Source organism: Ursus arctos, chromosome X, assembly GCF_023065955.2.
Source record: "Ursus arctos isolate Adak ecotype North America chromosome X, UrsArc2.0, whole genome shotgun sequence".
NCBI classification, from domain to species: domain Eukaryota; kingdom Metazoa; phylum Chordata; class Mammalia; order Carnivora; family Ursidae; genus Ursus; species Ursus arctos.
In genome coordinates this window covers 23,941,500-23,960,950 of record NC_079873.1, presented here as the reverse complement: position 1 = coordinate 23,960,950, position 19,451 = coordinate 23,941,500, and the positions used below count along the sequence as shown (strand labels likewise).

Below are 19,451 nucleotides of genomic sequence, written 5' to 3'. Positions count from 1 at the left end.
ATCACAAACAAATGTAAAACAATACAACTGTTGACAGAAAAGTTAATTAAAAAAAGAAACAAAACAAAATCTTCAGGATCTAGGGCTAAACAAAGAGTTCTTATACTTCACACCACAAGTATGATCTATAAATTAAAAAAATAATGAACTGAACTTCACTGCAAAAGATCTTAAGAGGATAAAAAGATAAACCACAGACTGACAGGAGATATTTGGAAACTCCATATCCAAAAAAGTACTATTATCTAGAATATATAAAGAATTCTCAAAACTTAACAGTAAGAACATGAATCATTCAATTAACATACAGCAAAAGACCTAACAGACATTTCACTTAAGAGGAAAGAGAGATGGCAAATCATCAGCACATGAAAAAGTGTTAAATACCTAGCCATTAGGAAAATGCAAGTTGAAATCACAGAGAGATATCCCGATATAGTGATGGTGACGATAAAAAATGATAATACCAAATGCTGCAAGGCTGTGAAGAAACTGGATCACTCATAGATTGCTCGTGGGCATGTAAAATGGTACAGCTACTCTGGAAAATAGTTTGGCAGTTTCTTATATGACTACACATGCAACTACCATACAAACCAAATGCATTCTTGTGCATTTTTCCCAGAAAAATGAAAACTTATATTCACAAAAACATGTACATGAATGTCCACGGAAGCTTTATTTTCAATAGCCAACAACTGGAGACAACCCAGATGCCTTTCAATGAGTGAATAAACACTGTGGTAACGTCCATGCCATAGGACACTCCTCAGCAATAAACAGCAAAAAATTATAGATACATGCAACAACTTGGAGAGATTTCCAAGGAATTACACTGAGTGAACATCAATTCCCGCAGATTATATAATGTATCATTTCATTTACCAACATTTTTTTAATTAAAAAAACAGACATGGAGAAAAGATTACTGGTTGTCAGGGGTTTGGGTTTGGATGGGGAGAAAGGCAGAAGGGACAACAAGAAGAATCATGGAGATGATGCCACTGTTCTGTATCTTGACTGTTTCAATGTCAAGACTCTGATAATGAGGTTGTATGAATTGTGAAAATGTTACCATTGAGGGAAACCAGGTAATGGATTCATAGGATCTCTTTATATATGACTTGCAACTATGAATCTACAATTACCTCAAAAATAAAAATCTTTCTTCCCTTTCTTTCTTTCTTTCTTTCTTTCTTTCTTTCTTTCTTTCTTTCTTTCTTTCTTTCATGTGCACTGGCTAGCTCTGTATATGAAACTTCTGATAGAGCATAACTAAAGGGGGGTAAAAATTGGGGGTCAAGACTACAAGAAAATTTTAGTTTCTTATAAGATAAACTTATTCCAAAGGAAAAGAAAGGAAATTGTTGTACAGCCCTCCTTTATTTACTTTTTCATGTAAAAATAAAACAAAAATGTTGGAAGGAGAAAACTGAGTAAAAACCCAGGTAGCATGCAGCAAATAATTATGTGGTATTATCGTATCCTGAATAGATACCAAGAGAAGGGAGTAGGAAAGCTCTTGTTTGTTATGTTGATAGTAATCTTAAGGTGTCCCCATTATTTATATCATTTAATTGTACATTTACAGATATAAATGCAAATTAGCTGTACATGGGAAGTCTTACTGTTAAAACTTTTCATTGATAAAGATCCAGAAATACTAGAATGAGTACAAGCTAACATTTTCAAACATCTAAAGTTCTTTGCAAGTGGATTATTTAAAAACTAATGGTGACAGTTTTGTGGTCTTACAGCTAACAATGTGCCAAAATGTCAGTAACTCAACTAATGGGCTCCCCTCATGCCAACACCAAGCAATGCTATTTTAACTGCCTGTTTTTAATGATTTTGAGTACTACTTTCCAAATTGAAAAAGGAAGCCATATTAACACTACTTTCAAATCAATTGGAATATTTTAAATCCATAACAAGACTATTTTTTTTCCTGCAATTTACTGCTCTCTCTAGAATAGTGCCTGACACATACAAAACTTTAAAGGGCACCTTTCATTAAAATGTAACCATATGAATATATGGCAAATGTCACTGTTTTTGCAACTTTTCAACCTTTCATTTATTACTTCGACTATAAATTCAGAGACATGTTAATGTAATTTCTCAGAGTATTGGGTCACGGTGTATATTTACACACATCAAAGACTTGCAACTTCAGTGCTTTAGATATTCAGATTACTAATGTGCATGCATCATTATTTTCTCATCAACAATAAATAATGAAATGAAGTGTTAGACTGTGGACGTCCAGCTCAATTCTAATCTCAGATAAATGAAGACACGCATTTGCCTATCTTGAAGAATCACCTCTACATGCATGAACAATCAGAAATAATGATTTTTTAAAAAAGAAACAGAGTGAAATTAAATCAAATCACTATTGTTTAAGCGAGGAAAGCCAGTCCAAAGAGTACTCTTTAACTGTACTAGTATGGCAATTATTTATCAATGTCGTTACAAAATCTCTACTTCTAGTAAGAGAGATGTTTGACCATAAAAGGACTGGAAGGTGGGCCACAAGGGCAAGAATAAGAGTTGCCAAAGGAATGATGCATTTGTCCTTTTGTAGTCCATCAGACATTGTTCCCAAGCACAACTCTGCTTTCATTTATATGTTCCAAAATTAATTTTAACCTGCATGCTGTTAGTGCTAACAACTGTTACGTGGTTAAGAGTTAAGTTTAACTCTTATGTGGCTCTGACAGATTTTAATGTCCTGAAGTACTTGTGGCCGTGGCTCAGCATAAAGTAACTCTTGCAGGGGAAAGTGAGGGGGAGGCATGATCCTCAAACAGTGCAGTGAGAGAGCTGCAGATCAGAGTTTCAGAAGTGAAAGTCAAATTTTGATTTGAAAAAGACACCGAGACCTCCTCCAAATTGAGAATCTATTGCATTAGATTTGGCTTAGTTTCTCTTAATAAACCAAAATGCAGAAAGACAAAGATTTAAACACACCTTCTATATGCCTGTACCCTGCTTTGCCAATGCTCTTATAATCTAATGACATCCGCAATCATTCATGCAGGGTGTGATTCACGATCCATGAAGGGCTAAATACTTAAACTGAGATTTTTTAACCGCTAATGTGTTACATGGATACTGTTTAAATGCAATATCATTAAGCCAACTACATGTCTCTTCTACAAACAAAAATGTATGGATGTGTGATGAGTTTCTTTGTGGATAAAGGCACAGCCTTTGCTATTAACTTTTCTTTGGCCCTGAGGGACCCAGGAAAATTTCTCTATTGACCCAGCATTTTTAGTTAACAAAATGATCTGGAACACAGCCTTCTTTTTCCCCTAATACGGCAACACTGCCTTTGTCTTCCAGCGCACATGCACACGTTTACCTAAATCATCTTTACAGATGTGTGTGAACCGGAGGTATCTGTGCTCTATTTGTCTGTGAAGGGCAATAACAAAATGTTACAACCCATTTAGCGATAAACCATGCATCCTTTCTGCAAGTCTTTGCTTACATTTTATTTGCAACATTTCACCTCCTCTATAAATTTTATTTCATAGTCTTTAGTAATTTCTGGCAACATAAGTAGATACCCAGATGGTATCTCTTTTCTCCATAAGCCAGAAATAATGTTTCAATATAAATTCCAATCCCATCTTTTTATGATTTAGGTTCTAAATTTTAGAAAGCAGCAACACACACAAATATTGAGACAAAACCTTTAGGTGAAAGGGATAGCAGCAAAATTTAAGAAAGGAGCATATGATTTAATTGATTCAGCAGTAAAAGAATTAAAAGAATACCTGATGACACAGGCGTAAAGACCACTGTCCTGAAGTAGTGTTGGCCGAAACCAAATGGAGTCTTCTTCCTTGCTCATTCTACTTCCATCAAAGGCTATTGGCTCTTCAAAGTCTCCAGGTCCAGAGCTTTTGTACCACATCAAACTGAGTCCTGCACTTTGGGCCAGGGAGTAATTTGCTCTGATATAACCATAAAAGAGTGCACATTTGATTCGAACAGGCTCTCCCACCAAAACTTGGTATTTCTTGATATCGACAGACCAATCAGTGCATCCATCAGCTATAGTGAACAAAAGAGAGAGAGAAAGGAAACATTAGAGAAAAAAGTGAAGCAATTAGTTCATTCATTTACTCATTCAACAAATATTTATTGGACATTTGTATTGAGCCACATTCTACTCTAGGCACAGATGATGCAGGAATGGATAAAACTCAAAAGGGCACTGAGAAGTAATTTACCCTGCTAAAAAACAATGTCTTCATCACTTAGTTTGGTTCTGCTGCTGTTTATTCTAGTTTATATCAGTGCAATTGATTGGTTATTGGTTTATTGCCTTTTACTCTAAATCTACTTTTTTGCTTGTTTTTTGAAAATGGATCTGGATCTTTGAAATATTTCTCTTTTGTTAGCTGGCATTACAGCTCTGTGAGTAGAGGGTTCTAGAGAGACACGGAAGAAGGAAAGGGTCTTTCTCCCTGATTCCAGCATGCTTCCTTGGAAGGTTCTTGCAGTGGGTGAAGCTTCTCCAGCACCTGACTCCTGCTTCTCCAGTATCCAGTTCTGCAGTGCACAGTAGCCAGCAGCTTGGAGATTTTTTAGCAGAGCTTCAGGCAAGGCACCTTCCTATGAAGAGCTTTCCCAGGCACTTCAAAAGGTGAATCTCTGTCAAGTTCCAGAAGGCAGATTTCCAACACATTCTGCCATTATGGCACCTCTGTGATGTCTACCATTCAGTAAACCACGTACTTTCCTAATAAGGTTTGGATCTCAGTCCTGGAGATGGAATGATGTGGGACGCTTTCCCTTGGATGCTCTCTCAGCTATAGGGTTTTGGACAATGAGAGTAATTCTTCTAGTCTTTAGGGCTCTCTTTTGCTATGGACCGAATGTTTATGTCCTAAAATTTACATGTTGAAGACTTAATCCCCAGTGTGATAGTATTTGGAGGTGGGGTCTTTGGAGATAAGTATGTTGAGATGAGGGTACTGAGGGCAAGGCCCTCATAAAGGGATTAGTGCTCTTATAAAGGACACCAGAGAGCTTCTCTCTCTCCCTCTGTTCCTCTCTCCCTTCTTCCCTCCCTCCTTTCCTCCATGGGGTGGGGCTCATAGAGAAGAGGCCATGTGGGCACACAGCAAGAAGGTAGCCATCTGTTAGCCAGAAAGAGGGCTCTCAGTAGAAATCAAATAAGCTAGCACCTTGGTCTTAGACATGTCAGCCTCCAGAACCATGAGAAATAAATTTCTGGGGGCGCCTGGGTGGCTCAGTCGTTAAGCATCTGCCTTCGGCTCAGGGCGTGATCTCGGCGTTCTGGGATCCTGCTTCTTACTCTCCCACTCCCCCTGCTTGTGTTCCCTCTCTCACTGGCTGTCTCTCTCTCTGTCAAATACATAAATAAAAAATCTTAAAAAAAATAAATTTCTGTGTGTAAGCCTTCCAGGCTATGGTGATTTGTTATGGCAGACTGAGAAGACTAATACACCCTTCTTTCTTACTAGCCAATCCTTATCACTCTAATGTCCTGTTATATTTAATAATTCTTTATATAAACCTTCCTTGTTCAAATTGGTGTGTGCTTTATCTCTCTGATTGGACACTCAATGACAAAACTAGAAATAAATATTTTATAGCCAAATAAGGCAAAAAGAAATACAACAGAAGTAGGTCAAGCTCTGGTAGTGGTTTCACAGAGAGAGACAGAGGTACATAGTCACTTTGCTCTGCTGGAAGCATCAATGAAGTTTGAAATAGAAACCATGGTGAAAAATGCAGCTGATGGGGTGGGGGCTGGTTGGATTTTCTGGGTGTCATGGAAGTTCCACCTTCCAAATGGCATCTCGACACCATTTTTTTTTATCACACACACACACACACACACACACACACACACCAGGCTCCCACAAAACAGATGCATCCCCATTATCATTATCATAGAGAAAAGGTGGATTTCTTGCTTAGAGGGGACAGTTGTCCAATAATTATGAAGATAATCAATTTCACAGAACTCACAATATATAAATACCAAACAAAAGGGCAAAAAGCAAGAAAAGAGAGACTCTAACAGCGATAGCATCTGAGTACTGCAAGAAGAATTTAACTTGCTACAGATTAAAAAGAGGGCAAACTAAAGGATCTAAGAATAGGATGAATAATGTAGGGTTCAAGAGAAGGAAAATAATCAAGATGAGAAGGAAGATGTGCCTTATTAGGGCAAGGAAGACACATGATCTATAGAATTATCTACACTTCTGATCTTAAAATAATATCTAACATCTAATGAGCACTTAACTATGGCTGAGTTTACAGATTTTCATTTACCCTTCACAAAAATATCTATTGAGGCTTTTGAACTAACTGTTCTCTCTACATGGAAATTTTCTCTTTTTCTCTTTTTAAAAAGATTTTACTTATTTAGTTTTTACTTTAGAGAGAAAGCGAGAGTGTTTGAACAGGGGAAGGGGCAGAATGAGAGGGAGAGAATCCCAAGCAGACTCTGTGCTGTACGTGGAGCCCGATGTAGGGCTCGATCTCATGACCCTGAGATCCCAACTTGAGCAGAAACCAAGAATCGGATGCTTAACAAACTGAGCCACCCAGGCACCCCAACATGGAATGTTTCTCACCAACTGTGTGGCTTTCTCCCTCCATTCCTCCAAATATCACCTCCTTGAAGAAGTATTTTGTAACCTCCTTGTCTGAAACACCAGCTTCTTATCCTGATCACTTATTCCAGATTCTGCTTCAATATTTTCATAGGACTTATTACTATCTGATGTTACATTATGTACCCACTTTCTGTTTGCTTTGACTCCCCAGTAGAATGTGAGCCCCTTGAGGGACTTTGTCCTTCTAACTCATTTCTTTAGCCTCAGTGCCTGGAACTATGCCTACTAACCAGCTCAACACACAGTTACTGAATGACTGACTGACTGACTGACTGAATGAATGAATGAATGAGTAAATAAGGTAACTAAATTTTACAACTGAAGAAACTGGACACCAATGCCAGGATTCCCACCGAGCCACGTCTGACCCTAGAATTCATTCTCCCTACCACCATGATATTTTGTTTCCTAATTATGGTATTTTCAATTGTAGAACATTCAATTTAGTTAATTTTAATTACCAAATTTTGGTACAAAATTCCTATCAAAGAGTTATATTTTGGTAATGTGTAGAGTAAATGTGCTAGAAGCTTGGCAGACATCAATGTCCAAGCTATTGCCATGATTCCTGTCAATGACTGCTGCAGAGCTGGCACACGCACTAAATGGAATGACAGAACTGTACACAGAGATGTCAAGGTTATATGAATATATGTGATATTTATCAACATTATTTTGTACATTTATCCCACTGCATGAAATAAATCCTAGGCAGGATTTTATTTTAAACAGTTATAATTCTGGTGATAAGCATGAAATCATCTTGTTTTACCACTATATGAATTATAATACAATTCTAGAATCAAGTTATTGTAACTGAGGCCATCTGTCACAGAAGACACCTCTGCCAGTGAAAAAGGCTGAAACACCTTCAAGGTAGCAGTATAAACAGGGAGATAAAATTATTTAATCTCCCAGAAGATTTGTAAGATAAAGCAAAATGCTTAAAGCAAAAACCAAAAATATTTAGTCAAGAAAATTCTAAAAAGTAACAAATTAGATCAAGAGAAAGAGGGAGAGTTGCACTGGGGAAAGTGATATTAATATATACTTTTAGCATATGCTTACTCAGAAAACAGTTGAAAGAAAACCATAAATATTCTGAAAATTAAAGTTATTCAGGGGCGCCTAGCTGGCTCTGTTAGTAGAGCATGCAACTTTTGATCTTGGGGTTGGGAGTTCGAGCCTCACGTTGAATGTGGAGATTATTTAAAAATAAAATCTCAAAAAAAAAAAGAAGTCTGGGATACCCGGCTGACTGTCAGTTGTGCATGCGACTCTTGATCTCAAGGTTGTGAGTACAAGCCCCATGTTAGGTGTAGAAAATACTTCAAAAAAAAAATCTTAAGAAGAAAAAATAAAGTTATTCAGTACTTAACTATCAATCAGGAAAAAAGTTTCTAACAGTTCAGAGTCATAAGACAAGGAAAAGGCAGAGGTAAATGAAGCAATGACAGCACCTTGGATTCAGAGACACCTTATGTTCATTTTAATATGGAAACAGATGAAGGATCTACAGCTTAGGAAGTTCTACTACCACTGAGCTTGATGTATGATGTTAAAAAATATACTATAAAATCAGTAAACATGTTTTAACACATTTTTGGGAAGGATATCAAATAATATTAAAGTAATTCAAGATATTTTCAAGTTACTTGGATAAACACACTTAAATGAATGATGAGCTTATGTCTTTTTTCAATATTTAAAGCATTTTATTTTTTTATTTTTTTTAATTTTTTTTAAGATTTTATTTATTTATTCGACAGAGATAGAGACAGCCAGCAAGAGAGGGAACACAAGCAGGGGGAGTGGGAGAGGAAGAAGCAGGCTCACAGCGGAGGAGCCTGACGTGGGGCTCAATCCCGTAACGCTGGGATCACGCCCTGAGCCGAAGGCAGACGCTTAACCGCTGTGCCACCCAGGCGCCCCTAAAGCATTTTAATAAATGAAATAAGAGTGTTACTTTTTTTCCTCTGTTAACATTTTTCCTCATTTACACACACACTCTCTCTCTTACTTTGTGTTTTTTTCCTAAACCATTTGAAAATAAGTTAGAGACATTGTGACATTTCATCCCCCAACACTTAAGTATGCATCTCCTTATGAACACATTTTTCTTATATAGCCACAAAGCATTTTTTTAAAATCTTGTGCAGCAGGACATCTCAAATCTTAAAAGAAAATGTGATAACTTAAAACCTAAGTCTTGATGACAAGAATCACTACTGATTATGTTCAGGTTTTCCTTACGTCAACACACAAGCTCTGCTCGTTTGGAAACAATTGTTCCAAAAATGTATTTCTAGACAATGTTAATTCCATTATGTAAGTCACCATTATTAGTATTGAAACTATCATCAGGTAATTGGGTAGGCCAGTAGCATTTAATCCGTTTTTCTGTCTTTCAGAATAAAACATCCTTCTATAAGCCTCTCCCAAAAGTTTACTATTAGTATTCTTCTTTTGATGAGAGGCTTCCATAGAAATACTCTAGCTCAGTGGCCCTCCTGCATTACATAATCCCTCATACTCCGTGGAATGTTATGAAGTCATACACTCAGAAAGGAGGGCAGGAGTAGGAAGCACCGTATTCATTCACTTTTGTTGCCACCCATAATGTTCTGGGAATTTATATGAAGGCAGTGATGGAATTAAGATTCAGAACAAATTCCTTTACCAAGGAGTTTGTACTGATGTACCACTTCATGAACAAAGAACACATAGACTGTATAATGTAAATATATTCAAATGAGATTAGGGAAAGGATTTTTAATTAAGTCACTATTACTAATATTTCCATGGTAACAAGCTTGAAGGCTGCATTCCTAAAAAAAAAAAAAAAGTGTAACCATGTGTTGAGCTTACACATAATACATTCTAATGTGAAATTTTAAGACTTTACTTATAAAAGGGCAAATTATTTTACTCTTAAAGTATCTACTTGGGTAGGTACATTGCAATAATTATAAAATGATAAAGACATCTATGATAATGTAACAGATCCCCAACGTGATCCCCTTTACTAAGCTAACATAGCCATTCTCCAGTCACTTTGAGTACTTCAGGCTAACAGCTCATAGTTGTCTCCTGTTAAAAACTACCTTTGATTGACAAGAGCCACCCTGTCGGGAAATGTACAACCCCTTTGGTGTGCCCACTGCCAATAACTGACTTATATGAGTGTACAAAGCCTGCTCCTTTGCATTAAGTAGGGACATCCTAATAGGGCAGTTTATGCACCAGAGCTCCTCTGTGTGTGGACCAGGCTAAGACTGCAGTTTACCTGTGACTTCTTCCCTCAGCTCTTTCCCCTTTCCTATTCTGCTTCCCTTTTCCTGAAGAGCACTCGATCAATTTTGCTCATCAAAAACTGTATTTGGGTTCTATTCTAGGAAAACTGATCTAACACGTTATATCTTCAAATAATGAGAACTACCTTCATCTTAGTTTCTGTCCTAGGGGCTGAAGATCAAGACAGGCAGAGCCCTTGTTTCCAAGGAGCTCACAGGCGAATAGGGAGACTGACAAATTAAAACACACTTTGGAAATGTATGATTAAGAAATACACAGGGCTGCTCAGGAACATGTTCCATGAAGAGAAAACATTTGAGATGCCTCTCAGTAGCTAAGAAGCTAGCCATACAAAGAGTAGCCAGACAGTTACTGACTTCGGAAGTAAACACAAAAGCAAAGACAAAGAAATAATAGGTACCAGAATTCTGCAGTCTTTGTGGTATAGAAACAAGTTTAAAGCAGAAAACAGCAAGAAATGAAGGCAAAGAAATGAGCAAAGACAAATAGTGGAGGTACTTTAATGAGATGTAAACAAATGTTTGGCTTCATTGTGAAGGCGATGGGGGAGATATTGAAGAATTTTAACCAGTGATGTGTTGGGGCCGGGCTGATAGTTTTAGATGTACCATGCTGGCTGTATTTTTAGGTAGAGATATAAGGTTTTAGCCAGGAGAGTGATGTTATTGAAGGGCTGAAGTTGGGCAGTGGTAGTAAAGAAGGAGAAATGGAGTAGATTTGAGAAAGATTTAGGAGGTAAAATTGGCAGGAGCAGGTGACTGACTGAATACAAGCAGTCAGGGAGAGGAATAATGCCAGTGCACTCGGCAACTCATATCTTTTGTCATAGACTGAAATATCTCTCCCAGTCAACAAAAAAACCTACATTGTTTTGTCAAGGGGTGGGATCTTTGAAATGCTTTTATAACTTCTTCATTTAATATTTTTAGGCAATAAAAATGTAATTAATTTTCTTTTAAAAAGACTCACAGACAGACCTAAAATGCACATACTGTCACATTGGCATCATTGTTTCTAGCCCTAGTGTGCTTGGAAAAACCTGAATATGAGACATGAATTTATTTAAGGCAAGTGTAGGCCATGCACATAAGCTATCACAGGCACCGAACAAAAAGGCTGAGGCTAGATTTTAATTAGGAAAATGCTGTACTTTATCTGCACCGGCTGCTATCTTTGCCAAATATGGACTTCATAAGTGAAAATTGTCAATGCTGGCAGAGATGCCCTCAAGTTATTGGCATCGATGACAGCAGAAAAAATACGATGCAAGCTAACCTTTATAGCATGCATTGGTTTACACAACAATTTGTCCTCGTGTCTCCTTTCTGGATTATGTTTTTCTGGGGTGGAATGTTTCCAGATTTTGGCCTTTAAAATATATGCACAGAGTAACAATTGTGGGAGAGCTCTTTTAAATACTTTGGAGAGGGGCGCCTGGGTGGCACAGTCGTTAAGCGTCTGCCTTTGGCTCAGGGCGTGATCCCAGCGTTCTGGGATCGGCCCACATCGGGCTCCCCCGCTGGGGGCCTGCTTCTTCTTCTCCCACTCCCCTGCTTGTGTTCCCTCTCTCGCTAGCTGTCTCTCTCTGTCAAATAAATAAATAAAATCTTAAAAAAAATACTTTGGAAAGATTTATGTGGGTGGTAAGAATTGATATTACTCAAGAGATTCTGCCAATGATCAGAAATCCAATTTCTAGAATATCCTTTGTCTAGCAAAGACTGAAGCCTGGAAGTTATCATGTATCTCCCTCTCAATGTGGGTCATTTTCAGGTGGGTGCAGATCTTAGACAGTTGTTACCAAATTTCTTCTGAGATGTGGTTCCCTCTTCATCAGGGGACAGCTAGTACCAAGGAAAATAAGATCCTGTTAGTGGACTTAATCCTCCATCATATCTTAGCCTCCAAATTCTGGCAGGTATTTCTGGTACCCGAAAACCCATGCACTGTATAGCATGTACTTGGTGAGGATTTAGCTTTTTTCAAGTATTTGTTTTCTAATGACTAAAAAGAAAAAAAGGGAAAGAAACTACAATTGAGTAAAAAGAGAATAACATTTCATTCATAATCTATCCTTTTGTTTACTCAGTTTCTTTTCCCAGTTGAGATGATATATAAAATTTTATATCATGATTTTTATTGAATATTTTATAATAATTGGATAATATTCCATAATAATGCTACATTATAATTTACTTAATTCTTCTGCTGTTAGTTGACTTTAAGTCTTTTCCCTAGGTTTGACTGTTCTAAGTAATTCTGGATAAAACAACTTTATATACAATGTTCCACAACTTTGCCCTCCAAAAAGGAAAAAAAAAAGTATTATTTCCTCAAAAAAGAATCCCAGAAGTACAATTACTGGATCAAATAATACATTTATAAGGTTTATACTAAATTTTAAATAGATTTTCAAAAACTCTCTCATAGCCTCCTTTTACAATAGCCATCTATATCAGAGCCTATTTCACTACAGAAGCTAAGATTTTATTAACTCTATGCACTGTTCTTTTAACTGAGTATCAGGTAGAGTTTACATACTTTTTGTCTCAAATTACAAAAACAGAGCATCAGTATAAATATGACTTATCTGATAAGTGAGTGGGAATATTGTCATGGCCACTGTTTATCACCCTAAATCTCTGACTGGATTCATCATACCTATTTTGCTCTATTTCAAAATCTTTTTATTCAACATTATAATTCAATCAACATTATAATTCAATAATTCAATTTTGGTATTGTCTTTTTAAAAAAGATTTATTTATTTATTTATTTATTTATTTATTTATTTATTTATTTATTTTGGAGAGAGGGAGGGAGAGACAGCATGAATGGAAGGGGCAGAGGGAGAGGGAAAGAGAGAATCTCAAGCAGACTCTGTGCTGAGCAGAGCCCAAAGCACGGCTCAATCTCACAACCCTGAGATCAAGACTCTAAGATAAGGACCTGAGCCGAAACCAAGAGATGGAAGCTTAACCAACTGCGCCAGCCAGGCGCCCCTTTGCTTGTCTTCTTCATGAAAGACTGTGTTAACAACACAAGCTTTTCCACTTCCTTTAGCTTCACTCTACAGGTAAGCTTCCAACAGTTGAGGAAACCAGTTGAGTCTGTACCTTCCATAAAGGCAAAATAAGGCAGTGAAGCTGCCTGAGGCGTGGTAAAGGGATATGTTGGCTGACTTGGGACCCCCTTTTGCTCAGCCATAGCAGTCCCTCAAACTCCTCATCCCTCTCTTCTTACCTATGACATCCCCTGGTCCATTACAAACCACAGCAGTATTTTGTATTTACCCTTTCATCACTGCTGCTGTTACCTTTTCCTTCAATGGATAACATCAGGAGTGACTCACCCCTCTTTGAAATGCTGTCTAGAATTACTGTCTGTGACCCAACAACAAGCAAATAATGACAATGACCCAGCAGTTGCCCATATCATCCAATAAGGGGAGAGAAGCCATCTCTGTGAACAACAACATGGGGTTTATATAAAGCATGCTTAAAATCAGTTTTCAATGTCGACAGCTGCTCAGAACTAACAGTTCATTTGCTATGGGGTCACCAGAAATGCTACAATTTTCCTGTGGCTCTAGAATCTAAAGCAACTAGGGAAAGCATTTTTATCCTTCTTGGAGAGGAACATCAAAGCCAAACCCAAACAGCACATCTTTGGGTTGGAATAGCAATCTGACCTTGGTCTTCGCTGCACATAAATTTTTCTTTGATGATCTAATATATCTGTATATTTTTCCTGTTGGATAAAAGAAATCCCTTGTCTGGGGCAAAAGAAAGTCAGGGTTTTATATTTTCAGAAAGAAAAGAAGGACAAATAGATTACTGGCCTCTAAAGGAGAGTCAGCAACACTAACTCTTGGTTCCCTCTCCTTGCATTCTCGCATAGGTTTGAGGAGTGTTGTGCTTCTGGCTAGCAGGGAACCCTCCATAACTCAAGGTAAATATTCACTGAACATCTCTGCTCATAAGTTCACTACTCTGTGATCAACAGGGACCCATAATGTCCCATGAATGCCTCTTGAACTAAAATAGTAGCCCTTCTTAACCAGTCATGCTCCCCAAAGGAAGCACAAGGATATATACATCTGCAAGTGTAATGCTGTTCGGTCCTATTGCTTCCATAAATCAATTCAATTTTATATTATTATGTCATGTTGCACCTCTTCCAGACTTTTGGACCTATTTCTGAGCTACCTCATCTGTATAGAGTCAGAAGGAAATCAAGCTTGAGTTCAGTGAGGCCTTGGGAAACTGACAGTTAACCTCTTTGTGCCTCAGGTAGCATCATTCATTCATTTATTCAGTACACACTGTAGGACAGAGAATACTCTAGGTACTGGGGGTAGAGCAGTGAACAAAACAGACTTCAAGCTCTCTCAGACAAGACAGACAAGAACCAAAGCAATATAATGTGTCCAGAAGCAAAAATAAAGCATATGAAGAGGCCAGATTGTCCATGGTGCTCTTAAGACAGTGGCAAGAGAAGGGCTCTTTGAGGAGCTAACATTTGAGCAGAGCGTCAGCTGGGCAAATGTGTGGGATATTAGGGTTCAAAATCAAGGTCCTGAGATGAGAATGCACTGGATATGTTTATGGGAGAGCGGGAAGGCTGGGATATCTGGAGGAAGGGAGTGGGAAAGAGAGTGGCCAGATCCTCCAGGGCCTTTCCTCATCTGGAAGAGACAAAGAGTCATCATCTTTTCCCAGACTCAAGGTAGAAAAGTAGGATGAGAGCTACTCAATATGCAGCACCACTTATTGTTTTTGTCACTGAAGGACCTCCTCTGCATATTTTCTTGTCTCCTCCTGGCAATGTCACTCTTCCATGGCTGGTGCCCCACACATTCTACATGGCCACACTGAAGTCTACCTTAAATCGTCGTCACCATGTACATTAAATATTACGTACTGCTTTACTTGCACTGCTATAAGAAGGTACCACAAACTGAGGAGCTTAACAGAAATGTATGCTTTCACATCTCTGAAGGCTACAAGTTATAAATGAAGGTGTCAGCAGGGGCAATCTGCTCCATGTCCTTCTCCTAGCTTCTGGTGACAGAGGGCAATCGTTAAGAGTTTCCTGGCACTCCCAACATTGCCTTCCGTCTTCACACAACATTCTCTCGGTGTCTGTGTTTCTCTTCTCTTCTTTTTAATGACACTAATGATACTGTATTTAGAAGTCACCCTTCTCCAGTATGACCTTATCTTAACTCATTACATCTGAAAAGACCCTATTTCCAAATAAGTTTGCATTTTAAGACTCCAGGAAGAGCATGAATTGAACAGGGACTCAGTACATATTTGAATTTAGGCTGATTAGTGGATCAGTGTTTCTGGATAATCAAACTGGCTGATAAAGAAAAGAGACACATGGACTCCACATAGAGATAGAAAACAAAACAATGAAGTTCTTCTGAACATAATTTAACCAGAAACGGCTCTGGGATCTATATGTGACTCATTCACCATGAAAAACAATTGTCATTCTCTGTATGGACATGTCTGTTAATGAAGATAGAGTTGGGAAATGTATGTAATGTATGGTGGTATATGATCTCTAGACAAACCAGATTGAAGTTCAAATCCCAGCCACATCAAGGTCAAGCAATTCAGTGAAGCTCTCAGGGCATTTCTGCATGTTGAAAAACTACCTTGTGGAGTTGTTCTAGTGTTTTAATAAAGGAAATCTCACTGCACCTTAGGCTTGTGCTCGTGCCTGCTGCATGCCCTGGAAGGAGTGAGGGATGGCAGACAGTGAGCAGTCAGGGCCCTGGAAAGCAATCACCTCTCAGTTAAATGGTCAGGAGAACAGATAGATGGTAAACTTGGACGGTGTGCAGTGTGTGACTCAACTGTACTATCTGGGTCAACAAGTGGACTAAGGGCTTGACAATCATCTAGGCCAATCTCCAGTAAAATGGTCAAACCTTGAATTGGCCCCCTAAGGCTTGTACAAACTCCTGAATCAGTTTACCTTGTGAATCTTCTGGCTTTGTCATTTTTTTAAGGCCCACACTTGCCTTTGGCTTGGTAGTAGTCTTCATAGGGGTTGTTTTTCCTTGCATACAGATATGCAATTTGATCAATTTTTTCCATGCCATTTTCTGACAGTTCATCTGAAAGCCCCAACTCTCTGTGTAGGATCATAGTATCCCTGCCTTGCATGGACGTAAATTCTGCTTAAGACTCATATGGTCTTTAAATCTTTTTCTTTTTTTCATGTTTAAAAATGATATGAGGAAGTGCCTAACATAGTACCTACAACACAGTGGATGTTCTTTGCAAAACTTACTTATTTAGAGAAAATTAACACTATGCATTTTCCCTTCCTTTTGCAACACTGCAAAGCAATAAAATTTTTTGACTCAGAACAATTTTATTCCATAAAAATGAACATAGTTCAGGACACAGCAAATCCTTGTTGATTCATTAAAAACAATGTATTCTGCTTTACATTCATTAGGCATACTATTACACTATTTACGTAGTTCATGTGTATCTCCACAAAATCCCTCTATTTGGATCACAAAATAGATGGGACTATGTGAATAGAGATAGGTCAAAAAGTATTGCCAGTTTCAGGAATTTTATACCTACGGGACAGTTTTTGGATGCTGGATTAAATAACAACATGATGAGCAACAAACCAAACATACGGTGAACAAATTCAATCTCTTTTCCAATTTAGTCTCACAGGGAAAGGCCTGTTGGACGGCAGGACACCCATGCTGCAAAATGATCCCTTAAAGAGAGTAACAAGGCTTAAGGTGCATATTTACTTTAACCTTGTTTTAGAAAATATGTCAGAACAGAATTCTGCTTTTAAAGATTGCAAGTTATAAAGGTCTTTAAAATTGAGAGCAATTCCAAATGGGCTATTATTTGCAGCAATGAACAAATGAAATAAACATGCATTAGCATTCAAATCATGTTTTGGGGTGATTTGCCATCAGTTACCAACCACCTACTACGTGCAACTCACTGTTCTACAACAAAGACTCCTGAGACTAGTGTTGACTTTGAAGAAACCATCCTTTAGTGAGGAAAGACATGTCAACAATTATATGTATCAAAAAACAGAATAGGGAAATTTCAACAGTAAAGATAGCACTGCTGAGGAAACCCAGAGCAAGAGGTTTGTTCTATCTCAAGCCTGAACTCTTTTCTATTTTTTCACATACACTAATGTAGCAGAAGTCTGACTGGGAAGATCAAAAAGAACTTAAAAAGAGATGCATTTGAATTATGCCTCAATTTAAAACTTGGTAATTGGAAAGAGAAAATTTCAACTCAATGGGATATCCCCGTTAGGGCAGTAAAGGGTAAGGTTCTGAAATGGTGTAATGGGGTAGAGAGGAGAAGAGTGTAACCTGGTGAAAATAAGATCAGAAAGTTGGGTTTGACAAGACAGCATGCCAAGAACCTTGAACTTAATCTACTAGCCTAGTAGTTTGCCAATTTTAGTGTGCATTAGAATCATGCAAAAGAGTTGTTAAAAGACAGATTGTTTGGCTCCACCATCAGAGCTCCAGATTCAGAAAATGTTGCTTAGGAACTAAGAATTTGCATTTCTAGAAAGTTCCCAGGTGATGCTTCGGAGATGAACCACTGCTCTAGTCAATGTAGACAGCAGGGAATATCTGTGAAGGAAGTGGTATTATCTGATCTACATTCTAGAAGATCTCTCTAGTGGCAATATCAAGGCTGGATTGAAAGGACTCAACTATGAGCAAAGAGACCACGTAGTTCATAAAATAGTAGAGGTGAAGAAAAGAACTGGGGAATTATATGAAAAAGAAATGTGGGGAAAATTGTAGAGGTAAAATCAACAGGTTGGAGAGATTAATCAGATGGGAGAGATGAAGAAGGAGTCAGGGATGGCTGCCATTTCAAACCAGGATTCCCAACAGGACTGTGACATCGTTAATGGAAATAAGGAGCAGAAGCAGGTTTGAGGTGGAAGTTGGCAAGTGTGGTTGGGGTAGACTTGTTTATTATCTTACAAAACATTTTGTTTTGTCTTTATTACAAGTGTTTACAGCAGAACACTATTGCTTGCATTGTCTGGTCAGTGCAACAAAAGTATGTCTACGTATCTTTCCCATACTGTGAGCTCTGTTGGGCATTCAAGTTCCCTAAACTCAGAGAAACATTCTAAAGAAATGGGAATGAAGCCTCTTGTGTGTTTTAATATGCATTTGCTTTCAAAGGAATAATATCGCACATTGTCTGTTTGATTAACTTAGTGCAAAAATTGTGGGGAAAATTACACAAAAGTACACAATTTGTATACTGCTCCTTCAAGTAAATTTGTAAGTGAGAATTTTTAAAAAGGTCAGAGCCTTTTTTTTTAGTGATGCTAAGTCTATTTTTATCACTGTAGAAGAGGTCTCAAGAAAATGCATAATAGGCTGTATACATACTAGCTTTACACACAACTATTTGGGTGTTCATCTACACTTATACATATAATCATGTATCTGTCATAATGGGAATCTATTGACACTACATTTTGTTCAGGGTATTACAAGTAAGTATCTGTGCACCTCCTTCAGGATCTGTGTTTCTCATTTTTGTCATGGGTGTAAAAGTAACAGTTCATTTCAATTATGTAGAACTCCTTCATTTACATAGTATTTTCATAAACACTATCAGACTTCTGCCTTTAAAAAGTGGTAATAAATTCAGAAAACAAGTCATGGGGAATATTTTGTATCTTTTCCTGCATATTTAAAGAGCCAAGAACAGTAGGAAAAATCAAGTATAGAAGGTTTCCTTAAACCTTAAACTCTACCTTAAAGGCTTTGTTGACAAGCTCAGGCATTCATTAAATAATCATGGCAAGGAGAAATCTATGTTTAGATAGTAGAAATTACACTGATTCAGACTTTGTTGTTTCTGTTTTTGTTTTCTCCTGCCTTTAAGAGGGGATAGCCTCTGAGTGTGAATATTTTGTATACACTTTTTGAGGGCTGATAAATTTGAGAGGATGCACTTACATGAAAAACTGTACTGGACAGTTGTTAATATGAATATCTACTAAATTCAAAGCAAATTTGCGGCAGTGTTACTTAGGAATTAAAATATTCTCAAGTGCTGGTTTCAGATTATCTTCATAGTCTGCTTATCAATACACATTAAACAAAAAACCAGAGGAATCTTCTGGCCTAGCAGTTGCTACCTCATGAAAACATTTATTGCAGTTAAGCTGTTCTTATTTACATAGAAGTTCAAGTTCTCAGAAAGTGACAGTTTCCTTCTTATATGGCTAACTAGTAAATACCTTTAAAGACGAACATATAACTTCTCATGATTCATCCAGCTCAATATCTTTTCTTTGGGTATTGTACCAAAAAGCCATAGCTAGGTTCCTTTGTATACCCCTCAAAGGTATAGAACCTAGAGTGTTGGTAGTCACGCCATGCCTCTTTCCTTTAATATGTTT

The 19,451-nt window shown here is 37.7% G+C and overlaps 1 protein-coding gene across 1 annotated transcript in view; it reads right to left on the bottom strand.

The window, feature by feature from the left end:
* IL1RAPL1 (interleukin 1 receptor accessory protein like 1) overlaps nt 1-16,171 on the bottom strand; it is a 646,715-nt gene extending 630,544 nt beyond the window's left edge. The window contains exons 1-3 of the mRNA XM_048213783.2: nt 16,027-16,171; nt 9,918-9,974; nt 3,789-4,068 (exon numbers count right to left, since the gene is read on the bottom strand). Of these exons, the coding sequence (XP_048069740.1) occupies nt 3,789-4,068; nt 9,918-9,974; nt 16,027-16,171 (482 nt within the window). The remainder of the gene's footprint in view (nt 1-3,788; nt 4,069-9,917; nt 9,975-16,026) is intronic.
* Nucleotides 16,172-19,451: the final 3,280 nt, after the last annotated feature.